Source organism: Periplaneta americana, chromosome 6 (assembly GCF_040183065.1).
Source record: "Periplaneta americana isolate PAMFEO1 chromosome 6, P.americana_PAMFEO1_priV1, whole genome shotgun sequence".
NCBI classification, from domain to species: Eukaryota; Metazoa; Arthropoda; class Insecta; order Blattodea; family Blattidae; genus Periplaneta; species Periplaneta americana.
This window is the reverse complement of record NC_091122.1, coordinates 35,255,374-35,270,451: the sequence shown is the minus strand read 5'-3', so window position 1 is coordinate 35,270,451 and position 15,078 is coordinate 35,255,374. Positions and strand designations below refer to the sequence as shown.

Genomic DNA, 15,078 nt, shown 5'->3' with positions numbered 1-15,078 from the left:
GGAAGGAAACTTTTTTTTGTTCCTTATTCAAATTTATTCCCAATACTTTTCGATTGCAGTGACATTTAACTACTTAATTAACTTATTATTCCCAGAACATCCATGAAAGTCTTAGTTACCAGTCTATTGTGCTCTGGAGTGAACAAGGCTTTGAAATCAGCTACAAGGGTCGGTCCAGTTTTTTTTTTTTTTGCCTCTACTGTACAATAAGAAATGTAAGGTAGGTTGCAATTTTATTGGGAATGGAGCATGCAGAATTTAATAAGTTTATTTTTAGATCAATTAAAGAAACAGTTCCCATTGTATATTTATTCATATTTTATCCTTTTACATTTCCATTCATCATTTTTTCGTGTCTTTTTTTGTCTTTCAGCTTTCTCCTCTTCTCTTTCCTCTTCGATTTGTCTTTTATACTTCTCAGGTTTTCTGTAGACGAGTTTATATTTATGTGGAAAGAATCATCACGTACTCCATAGCTATTGCATTTAATCTTTTTCTTTGCTCTCACATGGCTGATTACGTCTCCACTTTCATTAACAGTCAAAACTTCTCCTCTGTGGGATTTCACCCAGGCAATAGTCTCTTCTTTTGAAAGAATCCAATCAGGAGACACTGAAACTTCTTTGCATTTTTCCAGTTCTTCATTTTCATCTTCCTTCTGCACTTTTCGCTTTTTCCTCTTATAGGAAGGATTCGTTTCAGCACACAGATAACTGGAAGAACATCCGAACAACCTAACTCCTCCATCAGATTGACTGAAGTTTCCATTTTGCAGAGAAGACAAATCAGTGTTATATTCCACCAGTTGCCTGTAACAGTATAATTAGCAGGTATGTAGGCAATTGAAATTGACTTTCCAACTTAAATACATTTGTATATTTGACTAAAATAGTACATTATGCAACGAGCCTATAATGACAGTAATTAAGACGCAAGTATGTTTGTTTATGAAACGAGCGTCTTAATTACCATTATAGGCAAGTTTCATACTACTTTTTATGCTCGACCATATTTCTAACTTGAAATTATTCAGATGTATTCATTTTATTTGTATCTGATTGAAGATCAGAAGTGACCTTGTGCATGCTCGTGAATTGTGAATGTGCGCAGACGCGAAAGTATTGATTTTTTTCCGAGGAACAATAATGTCATTGACCTTGAGGTAATGTAGAGAATAACATGAACTAATTTTGATATAACCTGGAAATTGATTTAGAATTGAAAAACGAGATGACAAATTGAATTTATTTTAATATTATTTACAATTAACGCTAATTATTATAGTAACAGAACATAACCTTCTGCGACAGTATTGGATTTCCAGCCTCCGTGACATTTCCCTCGTCTTTCAATTGCATATCCAAGAATAATCGAAAACCTGAACTTTAATGAATAGGTGTACTTTAATGACATGCATTAAAGGACTGCTACCAGGTGTATAATTACTACATTTCGGCATGGTCAAGCATAAATGTAATTATGAAACATTCTTGAGTAAGTAATAGAGTTAATGATTTAATTTTTAACTATACAAAATAATCAGAGAAAATTCACCCCACAACAATTATGTTCAGCCACAAGCCTCAAAAATTGAGAACTGAATTGATAGCACAAATGCCACATGCTAGTTTTCTCTGCTATAGCTCAGGTTGTATTAATGTTATAACTAAGCCCGGATGTTTAGGCATTTATTACAGTTAAAATAAGCAGGCAAAAAAATAAAATAATAATAATAATAATCTTTGAAAAAGGGCATTATATATTTTAGCAATAAATTTAAATTATATCAACTTAAGTCACATATTTACTTTGTAGGTGACACATGTTGGCTTATAAAATACTTTTTTTTCGTGATTAACTGTCTTTTCACAAACCTTACATAACAAAACTGTTCCATTGCTTGAAAACACATGGGCACCAAATTCACTAACGTAATCATGAAATTTACTTTGCAATGGTTTACTGAATTTAGGCTTTCTAGCTAACCGATCTTATACCTTCTGTCCCCCAACAATAACTGACTGTTCCTCGCTCAAATTTCTTTCTCCTACAATAATAAATACATGTAGCACAAAATTGAAACAGTAAGATTTGAAAATATTATGAAAGCAAACAATAATTGAAAATACTACGTGACAACTTCTATGAGAACGAGCTTAATATTTAAAATTATGAAGTTGATTGTTGGTATCGTGAAGACATGAGACATGACAATATATGTTGTTGTTGTTATCTAATGCCGGGCTTTGGCAACGAAGCCATTAGCGTTCTTGCTCTCCAATATTTCTTTGTGGTGGATCCATCAGGTAGAACTTCACAGGTTATGAGATGATCTTCAGTCATTTCTTCTTCTTTGTTGCATAGAGGGCAATTTGGATTTGTGTAAGTTAAGATAAGTTTTCCGGAGGTAAAATAGTCCCCCATTCGGATCTCCGGCCGGGGATATCTGCAGGATGTCATTTACAGGACATGACAATATATTTAAAACTGTGGATTGTCGATTATTCATATTACACCAATAGTATTAAAGCACGATTATTAGCAGATTAAGCACCGAAATAAATTACTTTTATTTACTATTGTTGGTACAGTTAGTCATTGTTTCAAATATTTAAATTTCATACACATTAATTACATTATAATTAATTAGAAAATTGCAAATAAGAAATATTGCTTTAAAGTGACAAAAAAAAAAGGCATTTATTAGTAAGAAACACCTTAAAAAGACAAAATAAAAATTGGCCCTATCACTTTGATTTACTCCAAATCACATTTATATCTATGCAAATAATGATTTACTTCCACCCAGTAAAAAAGCATTTTGCCAAACATCCAGGTTCTAGAACATTAATTTATGTACAACATGCAGCCATACTGCGTATCTCTAAACTAGTTTTAAACAAAAGTGAAAGATACTACTAAAAATCACTATGAATTACTTCAATATTATAATAACATGCATTTTAACAATATATACCCTTCTTAAGAGGTAAATTAGGAAAATATTTTACTTAAGAAAAAAGACTTTTACCTATCTATTATTTTTGTAAGATGCTTGGCAATAAAACTTTGGAATTCTGGTGTCACATGGAGATCATTATACTGTCTTTCTTTATCCAGCTGTGGTCTGAGTGAAGGTTTCTTCTCTTCCTTAATTTCATTGTGCTCTGAAAATTATATAATTTATATAAGTAAAAGTGAAGGGAAAAGTCATAAAGATAGTTAAATTACCAAAGCTGTTACCTATATCACTGCCCTGGTTTCTTTGTGAGGTGAACAAAGAGTCGTTCAAGAATTGTGCATCTGCAGCTTCTTTCAACAGATCAGAATTTTCTTCACTTGAGGTGTCAGACTCTGACATGTTGTTCCTGTAATATCAATATCAATATTTTTAAATATAGCTTAAACTCTCCATTTTATAAAGCAACATAATATAATACATTTATTTATTAATCTAAATTTGCTTGTAAACGATCAAATTTTCGTCAAATTCAATGCTTCTTAAGACTTTTTAGTACTTTACAAATGTTACACAATGCTTTACAAGTCTTTGGTTGTCTTGGAAGTGAATAACATGTTCTAATCAATCACAGACTTGTCAATTCTTTGAAGGAATTGACTAATAAAATTTGAAAATAGTGCCAAAAACACAAAAAACATTAGAGTTCTGGCTGAGAGAAGTTGTTTGCAAAATAATAATTGAATTGAATTATATGAATTAAACTCATGCCTATATGCCGTGTGTACTAAATAAAGTGGAGAAAATAATGCGTATGAGGAAATTGCAAGGCAGATATCTCGAGTTAAGTACCAAAACACGTATTTTTTTAAATGATTCTAACCTAGGCAAATACTAGTCGTAAATATTTTGTTTTAAAACAATTTGCATTCGTAATATACTTCTTTTTAGGTACTGTACAGTCAAGTAATACAAATATTGTTTTGTTTAGCATAGTTTTTCTACAAAAGATTGACATATTAATATTGTAATATTTGGTAGGTAGGCCGACTTAAGTTACAATAAACTTGAAGCACATATTTTAAAATCTTGTAAAATCTTTAGCAATATGTTGTTGTTTTCTAATGCCAGGCATTTGACAATAAAGTCATTTGACCTCTTGCACTCCAATATTTTTCAAAGATATTGTCATGGTTAGCCACTGACGCACAGATTTTGAGCTGTTCTAAGTCCATTTCTTGATTTGAGTTGCACAATGAACAGTTAGGGGACTGATATATTCCAATTCTATGTAGGTGTTTGGCCAAACAATCATGGCCTGTTGCCAATCTAAATGCAGCTACAGACGATTTGCGTGGTAAGTCGGGAATCAACTGTCTTAATATAGCAATATAAAACAGTCTTTGACAAATATTTTTCAATACAGATCAATCTTTGACAAGTTTTCTTGTAAGGTACTGAACTGGAAGAAAAATTTTATCGTGTACAAGCAGCTTAAGAGAGTCTGGCTATATCCAGTGTGTCAGTTGATGTCGTTAGCAATAGGACATTTCTGTCATTGTTTTGTTTCCACTGTATCTGTAGCTCTTCAATTATTATTAAATCATACAACTTTAAAAATTTATGTCTCATGCTGTAGCTGTGTGGTCTAAGGAGTCACGCTTCCCCTCAAATCGGGATGAAGTCCAAATAGGGTGAAATAAAAGAGGAAGTTGCAAACCAACGCAAGTTAAAGTGCAAAACAAACAGTGTGTGAAAAACTCTTTTCTGGATATACTAAGACAAATGGAAGAAGTGCTGTGATTATATCCAAAGAATCGAGGAAAGCTATCATCTTAATAGATGATGATGTGGGTAATTTAATAATAAGTTCAAGGGATTGTTTAAACATAAACTGTAAGACTTTTAGAGCCGGAAAGCATAATAAAGTGGGGAGGGGGGGGGGAAGAAGGTTCAAGGGATGACACGGATCTGAATGGGACTCATAAAACCTTGACAATTTGTAAATATGTCATTTTGACAAATAACAAATGACAACTCTACAAATTGTCAAATTTCTGTTTCATAAGACATTCTGACTGTCAGGAAAATCGTGACAATTGGTCAGATTCTTGTTTCATAGAAGTTTTACCACGACAGGCAAAATTTTACAATTTGTCAATATTTTTATGACATATTTCATTTTATAAAACAGAAAAATGTCAATTCATTTGTTGACAATTCTACATATTGTGCATGCCTTTTTTCCACTAAACATGAAAACGCATGCAGCAATTGAAAGTTACCCATTGCCAATGAGTATTTCGTTCAACTGTAGCATGTAGCAAGCAGGTGATTGTTCTAGGAGACCGCGAATAAACTGAAAATTTTTTTATTTGGTGATGGTGTACCTTTTAAGCTGAAAATGGCGGCAAGTATGATTAGCTTTACTGAAGATTTTTAGCAAATACGAGTGCCTATGGGGTGTTCAACCACAATTTTGAGAATCAAATAGACCTAAGTATTGCATTGGATTGATACCAACAGTCTGTTAGCCATCAGCACAGCTCAAGTGGCAGGTTCGATGGCAGCTTGAACTGATTATGGTAAGGCGAATATCAGGTAATCTATGGCAAATCCTCGTCTCATCTCGCCAAATACCATCTCTATCACCAATTCCAACGACGTTAAGTAACCCAGTAGTTGATACAGCGTCGTAAAATAACCAGGTAAAACAAAAACTGCATTTCTCAGACTTCCGGGCATTCTGAAGAGCTCATATAGCATGATGAGTGTCTAGATCAAAGGCAACATGGTTTTCCGACACATCTCTACTATAAGCATTCGATATTGAAGTAATTTTAAACAATAACTTATTTACAGTTTATTGGGAAAATACTTATTCCAAGCACTCAGTGGTCAGTGTGTGCGAGAAATGCAAGCAAATTTTGCCTGGAGCTCTACATCAGAGAGAGGGGTCTCCCAGAGAAAACCATGCTAAGGATTTTTCGCCCTCGGCCGGATTTGAAATCTGAACTTCTGATCAAAGAATTGGCACGGTACAGTACCTCGTTCTCTATAGCACTTTAACACCACATTGCAAGCAGAGGTCGCAAATCGCAAAGCAAGTATCAGTAGCATCATTATATTTACGAAAAGGCACTTTTCAGTGCCAATAATTTATTTTGTGTGCACAAGGCTGGAATTTTGAAGTAAGAGGGAAAGAGTGCAATCCATGTTCTGGAGTTTATCCTCAGTAGTTATTAATACTCTTGATGTCATTCTGAGGGTACCGAGTTCTTTGTCGTCAAGATTACATTACATTAAAAGATACCTCACATATTTTTAGCGACCAAAGACACCTATATTCTGATAAATTAAAAAAAAGGGTTACCTTCCTTTCCCTCTTCCTCCAGTAAAAATATATTAACTATATTATTTGCATGAAAACTTACCAACATCATTAACTTAACCTCATTCGGTGTATATTTACAAACACATGCACATGCGGAAGACTATCCAATCAGCAGCATTTCATCGAAGGGCGAATTGTGAATGGAACAGGTATACCAACAATGACACATTACCAAGTAGTTAAGTACAAGAAATAATTTGTTTTAGCTTGTTTTTGTAATAAAATTGGCCTTACATTTGTTTGGATTGTACAATATACTACAAGAATAGTTCATAAATGAAGTAATAAACGGTTAATATATGTAATAATGTATTTCTTTTATGTTGCATGAATTGACTGCTTGCCAGCGATTTTCGTTGTTCGAATGTTTTGTATTTTGTACGTTACTTTGAGTTTGATTCAAACAGCTTGAATTATAGGAGTTAGTTTGTGTATGTTTAATGTGTTATAAAGTTCTTAAATTATTTTAATTTGTGATATAAACACCTGCGAGGACTACTCAGAATCGGTCAATTTGAAATATTAGCATTTTGAAACATCAGGATTTCGAATGTGGAGAAGAATCAGGCTGCTATTGTCATTGAGGCCATTATTTTATATTGAGACATTCATTTTCGTATGTTGATATATTGTTTTGTATTATTTATACTAGGCCTACTTACAATTAACATGATAAAGTGAAGGCTATATGTTCATATATGTGCTGTACGTTACTGTACACAATTTTGAGGTAGTAGGCCTAGTCTGTAGTTTTTGGGGTAAGCCTGATCTTTTGTTTTAGAAGTGTAAATTCTGGGAGATATTCTGATACATACAAAATTACCTTATTGCATGGAAAATCACTCCGAAAAAAAAAGAAAGGTAGAAATGCTTTTAATATGATTGTAACGTTTACGTTTTATGTGTGTAATTTCTGGGAGTTTTAATAAGTATATACACAAAATCACCTCAATACATGGGAAAGTCGACCTGGGTAGCGTAGTTGGTATAGCGCTGGCCTTTTATGCTCAAAGTTGCGGGTTCAATCCCGGCCCAGGTCGATGGTATTTAAGTGTGTTTAAATGCGACAGGCTTATGTCAGTAGATTTACTGGCATGTAAAAGAACTCCTACGGGACAAAAATCCTGCACACTGGCGACGCTGATATAACCTCTGCATTGCGAGCGTCATTAAATAAACCATAATTTTTTTGCATGGGAAATAATAATTCAGAGCAATTAGCGATGCGAATTACCGGTATGCCTTCGAAAGATAATAGCATCAGCAAGAACAACAAAATTGCAGATAAAATTACGAAGCTCAAAATTATTTTGTAAGTCTGCTGACAAGATTCATATTAAGTATCCTTGTATTCCTCCAAAATATAAACCTTATGTGTCCCGATATCTTGACTTTCGAAAGTGGTAATTATGTATTCATTTATTGTTAGCTCAATGTGGTCAATCTGTTCACAAAATAAATTTCAGGACTTCATCCCCTTTAATGAATTTCCCTTCCGTTATTTTGAATTATCTGTGCTTTTAAGATTAAATTCCTTAATACATTAAATTATCCTTAAAATAACGTGAATAAATAAATAAAATTAAATCCGTGGTGCGACAGTCCATGGAGGCACAAGATCGACACTGCTGGTCTCACGTCCACATGCCTAAACGTCAGCAGAGGTGAACGATCATCCCACTAGTACGGAGATAACGTGTGTTCAACACGATGATCACTTCCCTCTAGCTGAAATCTCATTTTGCTATCCATTCCAAAATTCATCATGATGCTAAGCGCACACCAATCCTATACATTTGTCGACATTTCATGAGGAAATTGTTTCTTCATGAGAACTCGAACCAGTAGCCTACTCATTCCATTTCGCTAATCCAGGGCATGACACTTAAGACTTCGCTTGTACGGTATGGAACAGAATAAATCAGAATTTGTGAATATTTAGGAGGCAATGTTCTGTTCTTATATATAACTAGGATAGTAATACAGTGAATATTTGTCTTATAGTTGAATATTGAAAGAACCAGTTTTAAACACATGCTGTGTTATTAATAATGAATTATTTCATTTTTGTTTAAGGTGTAGACATGCCAGCTAAAAAGCGAAGTCGTAGGGGAAGAACTACTGCCAGTGTTAAGTCAGAGGATTCCATTACTTCAGAAAATGAAAATGTTAATAGGCCTACATGGGTAGAAGATTTTGATGTAGAACGTAAGTCTTGTCGTTAATTTCGTACAATCCTTGTGTGAATGTGACAAATATGTCATTACTCTGACTTCATTACATCATAATCGTGGCTAACGAGAAAGACAGGCTACGGCACAAATTGGAGTCACATGACTATCTCGGTCTAGTCATGGCCATCGTGACAATCTCCTAATCAGTCATTCCAATTGTCACTGATGTTACATTTTTACTGTTTTAAAACTCTGTATATTGAAAATGAAATGACTTTTGTAAACTTTTATTATTAGAATCAATTTAGAGGATCAGTATCATTTTACAGAAGAAAAGTTATTTGAATAAAGTTTATTATTATTGAAGAAAATAAAGAAAAGGTTTCATCACTGTTACAAGATTTGTGAACTCGCTTCACACCTTATTAACAAAGAGTGTAAAACACAGCTCTCTGTCTCAAGCAAAAAGAGATCCATTCTCATAGTGTCCATGTGAAAGCTATGCAAATCTCATGGCATCCACTTAGTTCACAAAAACCTAATTGGTAAATACTTTATAGCTGTTTCTTACATGTCACAGATGTTACACACATTTTGTCACGGATGTTACAGATGAGTTCTCGGTTAAGAGAGAAGTTTTATATGATATTCTTATTGAATTCGGTATTCCCAAGAAACTAGTTCGATTAATTAAAATGTGTCTCAGTGAAACGTACAGCAGAGTTCGTATAGGTCAGTTTCTGTCAGATGCTTTTCCAATTCACTGTGGGCTAAAGCAAGGAGATGCACTATCACCTTTACTTTTTAACTTTGCTCTAGTCTAGAGTATGCCATTAGGAAAGTCCAGGATAACAGAGAGGGTTTGGAATTGAACGGGTTACATCAGCTGCTTGTGTATGCAGATGATGTGAATATGTTAAGAGAAAATCCACAAACGATTAGGAAAAATACGGGAATTTTACTGGAAGCAAGTAAAGAAATAGGTTTGGAAGTAAATCCCGAAAAGACGAAGTATATGATTATGTCTCGTGACGAGAATATTGTACGAAATGAAAATATAAAAATTGGAAATTTATCTTTTGAAGAGGTGGAGAAGTTCAAATATCTTGGAGCAACAGTAACAAATATAAACGATACTCGGGAGGAAATTAAACACAGAATAAATATGGGAAATGCCTGTTATTATTCGGTTGAAAAGCTTTTATCATCCAGTCTGCTGTCAAAAAATCTGAAAGTTAGAATTTATAAAACAGTTATATTACCGGTTGTTCTTTATGGTTGTGAAACTTGGACCCTCACTTTGAGAGAGGAACATAAGTTAAGGGTGTTTGAGAATAAGGTGCTTAGGAAACTATTTGGGGCTAGGAGGGATGAAGTTACAGGAGAATGGAGAAAGTTACACAACACAGAACTGCACGCATTGTATTCTTCACCTGACATAATTAGGAACATTAAATCCAGACGTTTGAGATGGGCAGGGCATGTAGCACGTATGGGCGAATCCAGAAATGCATATAGAGTGTTAGTTGGGAGGCTGGAGGGAAAAAGACCTTTGGGGAGGCCGAGACGTAGATGGGAAGATAATATTAAAATGGATTTGAGGGAGGTGGGATATGATGATAGAGAATGGATTAATCTTGCTTAGGATAGGGACCAATGGCGGGCTTATGTGAGGGCGGCAATGAACCTCCGGGTTCCTTAAAAGCCAGTAAGTAAGTAATTATGTTACAGATGAGTTAATGTCCTTCATTTTTCCAGTTTCAAAACAACTGTGACATTTCTAAGTCAAAATATTCACTTGAACTGTAAGACTGCTAATTTTTATTAACCCAAACTTCTTAAAATAAATGACAGAAAGAATATGGTAGAGAGTAAAATGTTCTTCGATCCTGGAGCTCTGGAATTGACAGTGCAAGCCCTCAAAAAATATTTCTTTAACCATAGTTTCTTGAAGAACATACATTAACAGCTGATCTCTTTATGAGTAAGTGCTGCAAACTTTAGGGAAACAAAAAGTACCTATTACCTAGCCAAAATCACTTAGATTCAATGCCCATAAACTTGTAAAATATTTTCCTTTTGAAAATAAAACATTAGAATATTTAAATTTAGAGCCTTATCTGTGTCTTACACGAATAATAAAGAAATATTTCTGAAAAAAAAAACCATTGGAATTCCCAGTTTGTCTGGAATGGCTGTAATATATGATATGATATGATATATTTGGTCAGCACTTCTTTCCATGTATGGTGTACCTCACATTTCTGTATCCGGTGCCACCATTAACATATTACAGTAACACATTATTTGCAGTACGTGTCTACACAAATACTCCCAATTACACTATGTACCTTTTTTATACTTGGTCAATCTCCCCTTCAGTATTTCTCCTACATTTCATTTGCTATTCTCTATTTGATCATTAATCGTAATATATCTAAAATTATATACGCCTTTCAAACCCCCTTTTTCCTCTAACTACTATTCACTAAAATTTCAATTTCACTTTTTCTCTATAAATTATCATATTGAATTATTTGCCCTCTTTGTTCTTTAACCTTTTCTCATATCTTTCTCTTATATTCATTTACTGTTCCAACGTTCAAATGTTAGTACTAATTTTATGCTGTCACTTGTTCATTTCTCTTAATCCTTTTTCACTATTTTCACTCATTCCTATTTGCGCTCACTTTCACTTTCTCACTATTCCACTTACACCTAATCCTTTCACACTACTCTCACTTCCTATAAATACTTATATTTATCTCTCCACATCAGCTTATACACTTTCTCTCTCCCCTATACTTCTCTATCATTTACAATTTCCCTTTACTAGCACTTTTTGATCACATCCCCACATTTTTTAATCATATCTAATACCATTGCTATATCCTCAGCTGTCGCAGGTTCTGACCTTTTTTCACTGTTCGTCTCTGCTTTATTTCTATCTCTGTCTTTCTTTCTATTTCTTTCTTCTTCTTCTATTCCTCTTTTATTTTTCCCCCTCACGCTTTTACTTTCACATCCTAGATTTCCACTTACACTCGCACCCTTAATCTTTTTACTACTTTCTTCCCCATCACTTCCTGACTCTTGGTTTCTCTTTTTATCCCCACTCGCCTTTTTTCTAGCGCCCATATTTCTTGTTCCGTTATGGCTGTAATATAAATACGTGTTCAAAGTTTTAAAAAAAAAAAAAAACTGGGGAGGGAATAAGAATATGGAGTTGGCGCTATTGGTGAATAGGGGAAGCATGCCAGGTGATGCAAGGGGGGGAGAGATGCGCAAATAGTTATAATGAAGTTGCTGTCTCCGTGAGCATAATTCCTTGTTCATTATCTTCTTTCGGTTAAATCTTAAAAAACAGAACTTCAGTAGGGGAAGTTATCCCCACTCTCATAGCACGCTTTACGCTGATGCTGATATTATTGTAATAAAAATCTAAACGCCAAAGAAATTCAGTAAAATGTGAAAGGTATTCTTTCGATCACCCACCTTCATTGTCACACCCAAGTGTGTTACATTTATTTACACTTAGGCCTACCTGACTGTAGTCTTGAATTGAGGACCATTTTTGCAAAACTTGCTTAATTGAAAAAACTAAATTTTACAGGAGAGACAAACCACTATAGTAAGCAAGTTTTGCTATATCTCTCACTTATAGGAGAAAGCAAGTTTTGAAAAAAGATCACACTTTGACACACTACAATGAAGGGAAATAACCCAATTTTACTAAGACGCTTTGAACATCATGTAGAGGTCTGCCTTATGTTAACGAGTCCATCAAAATCTCAGTTTTGCAGTTAGCAAGTTTTGCAAAAACTGTCCTCAATTGTAACCACAACGCAACACTATGTGTTAATATTAATACAGTGAAACCTCTCCTTACGGACACCCCCAAGATACGGACACTCCTCATATACGGACCGATTTTTATGTCCCAACTGAAATAATATAGAAATAATGATAAATTTAACTCTCGTTTACGGACACTCTCAGACACGGACAGGGACAGCTATTTCACAGTCCTAAAGCTTGCTTTACCTCCTGACTGCGGACAGAACTTGGATTTCAAGACCTAATGTGTTAGAAAAATGGAAAATTTAGTTCAGAAATTCCTTAACATGAAAGAAGACAATAAGGGTCTCGTAGGGTACCACTAGCCCAGCCGGCTACCCCTTGTTAGCTGTAAGCAGGTGGATAAACAAAGTCATTAAATTTAACCTATCTGATGGGTCAAAGGTTTCCGCAAGCGTGAAACATTATTCGACACATGATAGGATTAGTAAGATTATTCTCTTCACTGCAATCAATTCTGTTTCGAGAGACATGGCACCTGAACGTAAAGGCTGAGTTGAAAACTGTAAATTACAGTACTGCATAACTGTAGACTTAAAATAAAATTACATGGCATAGTGCTCTATTTTCCTTTTTCGGTCTTATCTACTGTAGATCAAAGTTGCAAAGAATTTACTGTAGTACACTGCATTTAGAATTAAACTACAGTAATACATTTCATTTAAAGCATGAAGGGATACATAATGCATATTATAAATTTACTGTTAGATTGGGAAGCCTCCCTCCCAATAAAGGACTCCTCCGAGATGCGGACAGATTGTTACGTCCCTTCGATGTCCGTAAATGAGAGGTTTCACTGTACTGATATTAATTAATTATTACTATGTTCAGATTTCACTAGCTTCCAGTAACCGGCTGAGAAATCTAGTACAATTTTAATTCCATGGAACTCCGGTACCGACAACTTTTGTCTCAGCTGCCAACATAACAGTTACAAAATCACTACCATTTGTAGTATTTGTCAGTATCGAAATTCGAAACGAAGTTGAAGTTGGCAGAAGAAAATTCAATCTTGCAAACTAGAAAATCACACAATCCACTAGCATATGTAGAAATGGGGGAAAAATAGCTAGGTTTCACCCTTAGGATATGAAGTAAGCTGACCCCTGACTATAGCAGGAAATTTCTGAAGTCATTAGGCTTACACTAGTTTCTTCGTAAACACAAGCAGTTTCTAAATTTTATTCAACACATTTATTGCAAATTTTCATCCTAACTAATTTATAGTACATAATTGTTAATTAAGTATTTATAACAGAACTGTAAGTAACTGTAACCTTAATATACAGATGTTTCATTATACCTCTGCTGGTGAGTGACTTAAATTCCTAGTGACTTATATTAGTCATGGGCAACAGCATATTAAAAAGCATTGGAATCTTTTGCTATCTCTTTTCCATTCATCGCAAACTGTGATGTTACATAGAGGCAGAGATGAAATAAAAGATCTGTACTTTCTCAAGTAGAGTTCTCTACTATACTGGATATTCAGTCATAATGATATTGTGACTTATTGACACTGATTGTATGGAAATTCATCATTACTATCATTAAGGTAAACATACATGAATGTTGCAACTTTGATTGTGTTTTACACATATTATTGTTCAATTTTAGTTAAGAATAAACTGGCCATATGGGATGAGTTACTTCAGAAGAAGCTACAAAGTCTGGAAAAGCAGTATGCTATTGCGAAAGGAACAATATCTAGAACAACTGGAAATATGACTTTGAAAGAACTTCGGGTGAGTATATACTTATGCGTAGATTGGTTTTGTCATTTGTATGTTTTTTAAATGTTTGACAATTTTTCTTGTAATTTTGTATATCATGTCATGTGGGGTAAATGTGTCCCTGAGAGTTAGTGTGACACAAGGTGTAAAATGTTGCTTCAAATTGAGACAATGTTGTAATCAATAGCGAAATATGGCAATAAATATTTTTGCCTACAAAACTGCAAGTTCTGTTACATAGAAAGTTGATGTAAAAGAATTAGTATCTAAAGCTGTCATTCAACTAAACATTTTGTTCGGTTAACTGGGTGTCTTTAGTCGATTAATCAACCAGTTAATTTAATTTCAATCGATTTTAAATAGTATTTGTAAGTTCGAACAGAAACAACTAATATTTTATAATAATTCCATACATGCTATAAAAAAGAATACATTTTTACAATATGATGAAGGATGGGTGGAGCAGAGAAAAATTCTCTCCAGCACCGGGACTCGAACCCAGGTTTTCAGCTCTATGTGCTGATGCTTTATCCACTAAGCCACACCAGATTCCAGTTTTGATGCCGGATTGAATCCTCTCAGTTTAAGTTCCACCTCTTAGTTTCCCTTCAGTGGCGAACCCTCATGCACTGTGTCACAGATGTGTGACAGTGGTACAATGTGCAACACACAATGTGCAGAGGTGCACTCATTATGAGTGACTAAGTGGCCGGGATCCGACGGAATGAGTGCCGTCTTAAATCACTGAGTGATTATTTACACATATCGTATTATTGTGATGTACCGAAGTACGTAGGATATTTCCGTGTAGGAATTCTGCATTACCGTATGATGGTGGAGTGGAGAAAAATTCTCTCCGGCACTTAGTGATTTAAGACGGCGCTCATTCCATCGGACCCCGGCCACTTAGTCACTCGTAATGAGTGCACCTCTTTACATAAACTATTTCCAACTAAAGAT

General features: G+C 34.5%; 2 protein-coding genes across 2 annotated transcripts in view; one reads left to right on the top strand and one right to left on the bottom strand.

The window, feature by feature from the left end:
- Positions 1 to 268: 268 nt before the first annotated feature.
- Positions 269 to 6,495, bottom strand: LOC138701197 (protein CUSTOS). The gene is made up of 4 exons (XM_069827835.1): positions 6,394 to 6,495; positions 3,244 to 3,368; positions 3,032 to 3,167; positions 269 to 809 (listed from the first exon to the last, which is right to left on the bottom strand). The coding sequence occupies exons 2-4, from the start codon at positions 3,359 to 3,361 to the stop codon at positions 320 to 322; spliced, it is 744 nt and encodes a 247-aa protein (XP_069683936.1). The 5' UTR covers positions 3,362 to 3,368; positions 6,394 to 6,495; the 3' UTR covers positions 269 to 319.
- The window catches only part of LOC138701198 (borealin-like), a 29,465-nt gene continuing 20,815 nt past the window's right edge, over positions 6,429 to 15,078 (top strand). Inside the window, exons 1-3 of the mRNA XM_069827836.1 lie at positions 6,429 to 6,502; positions 8,430 to 8,561; positions 14,003 to 14,130. Of these exons, the coding sequence (XP_069683937.1) occupies positions 8,438 to 8,561; positions 14,003 to 14,130 (252 nt within the window). The 5' untranslated portion in view covers positions 6,429 to 6,502; positions 8,430 to 8,437. The remainder of the gene's footprint in view (positions 6,503 to 8,429; positions 8,562 to 14,002; positions 14,131 to 15,078) is intronic.

Coding starts and splice junctions, on each gene's coding strand:
- LOC138701197 (XM_069827835.1), bottom strand. CDS start 3,361: ATGTCAGAGTCTGACACCTCAAGTGAAGAAAATTCTGATCTGTTGAAA. Junction 3,168..3,243: donor AAACCAGGGCAGTGATATAG/GTAACAGCTTTG, acceptor TATAATTTTCAG/AGCACAATGAAATTAAGGAA. Junction 810..3,031: donor CTTACAAAAATAATAGATAG/GTAAAAGTCTTT, acceptor ATACTGTTACAG/GCAACTGGTGGAATATAACA.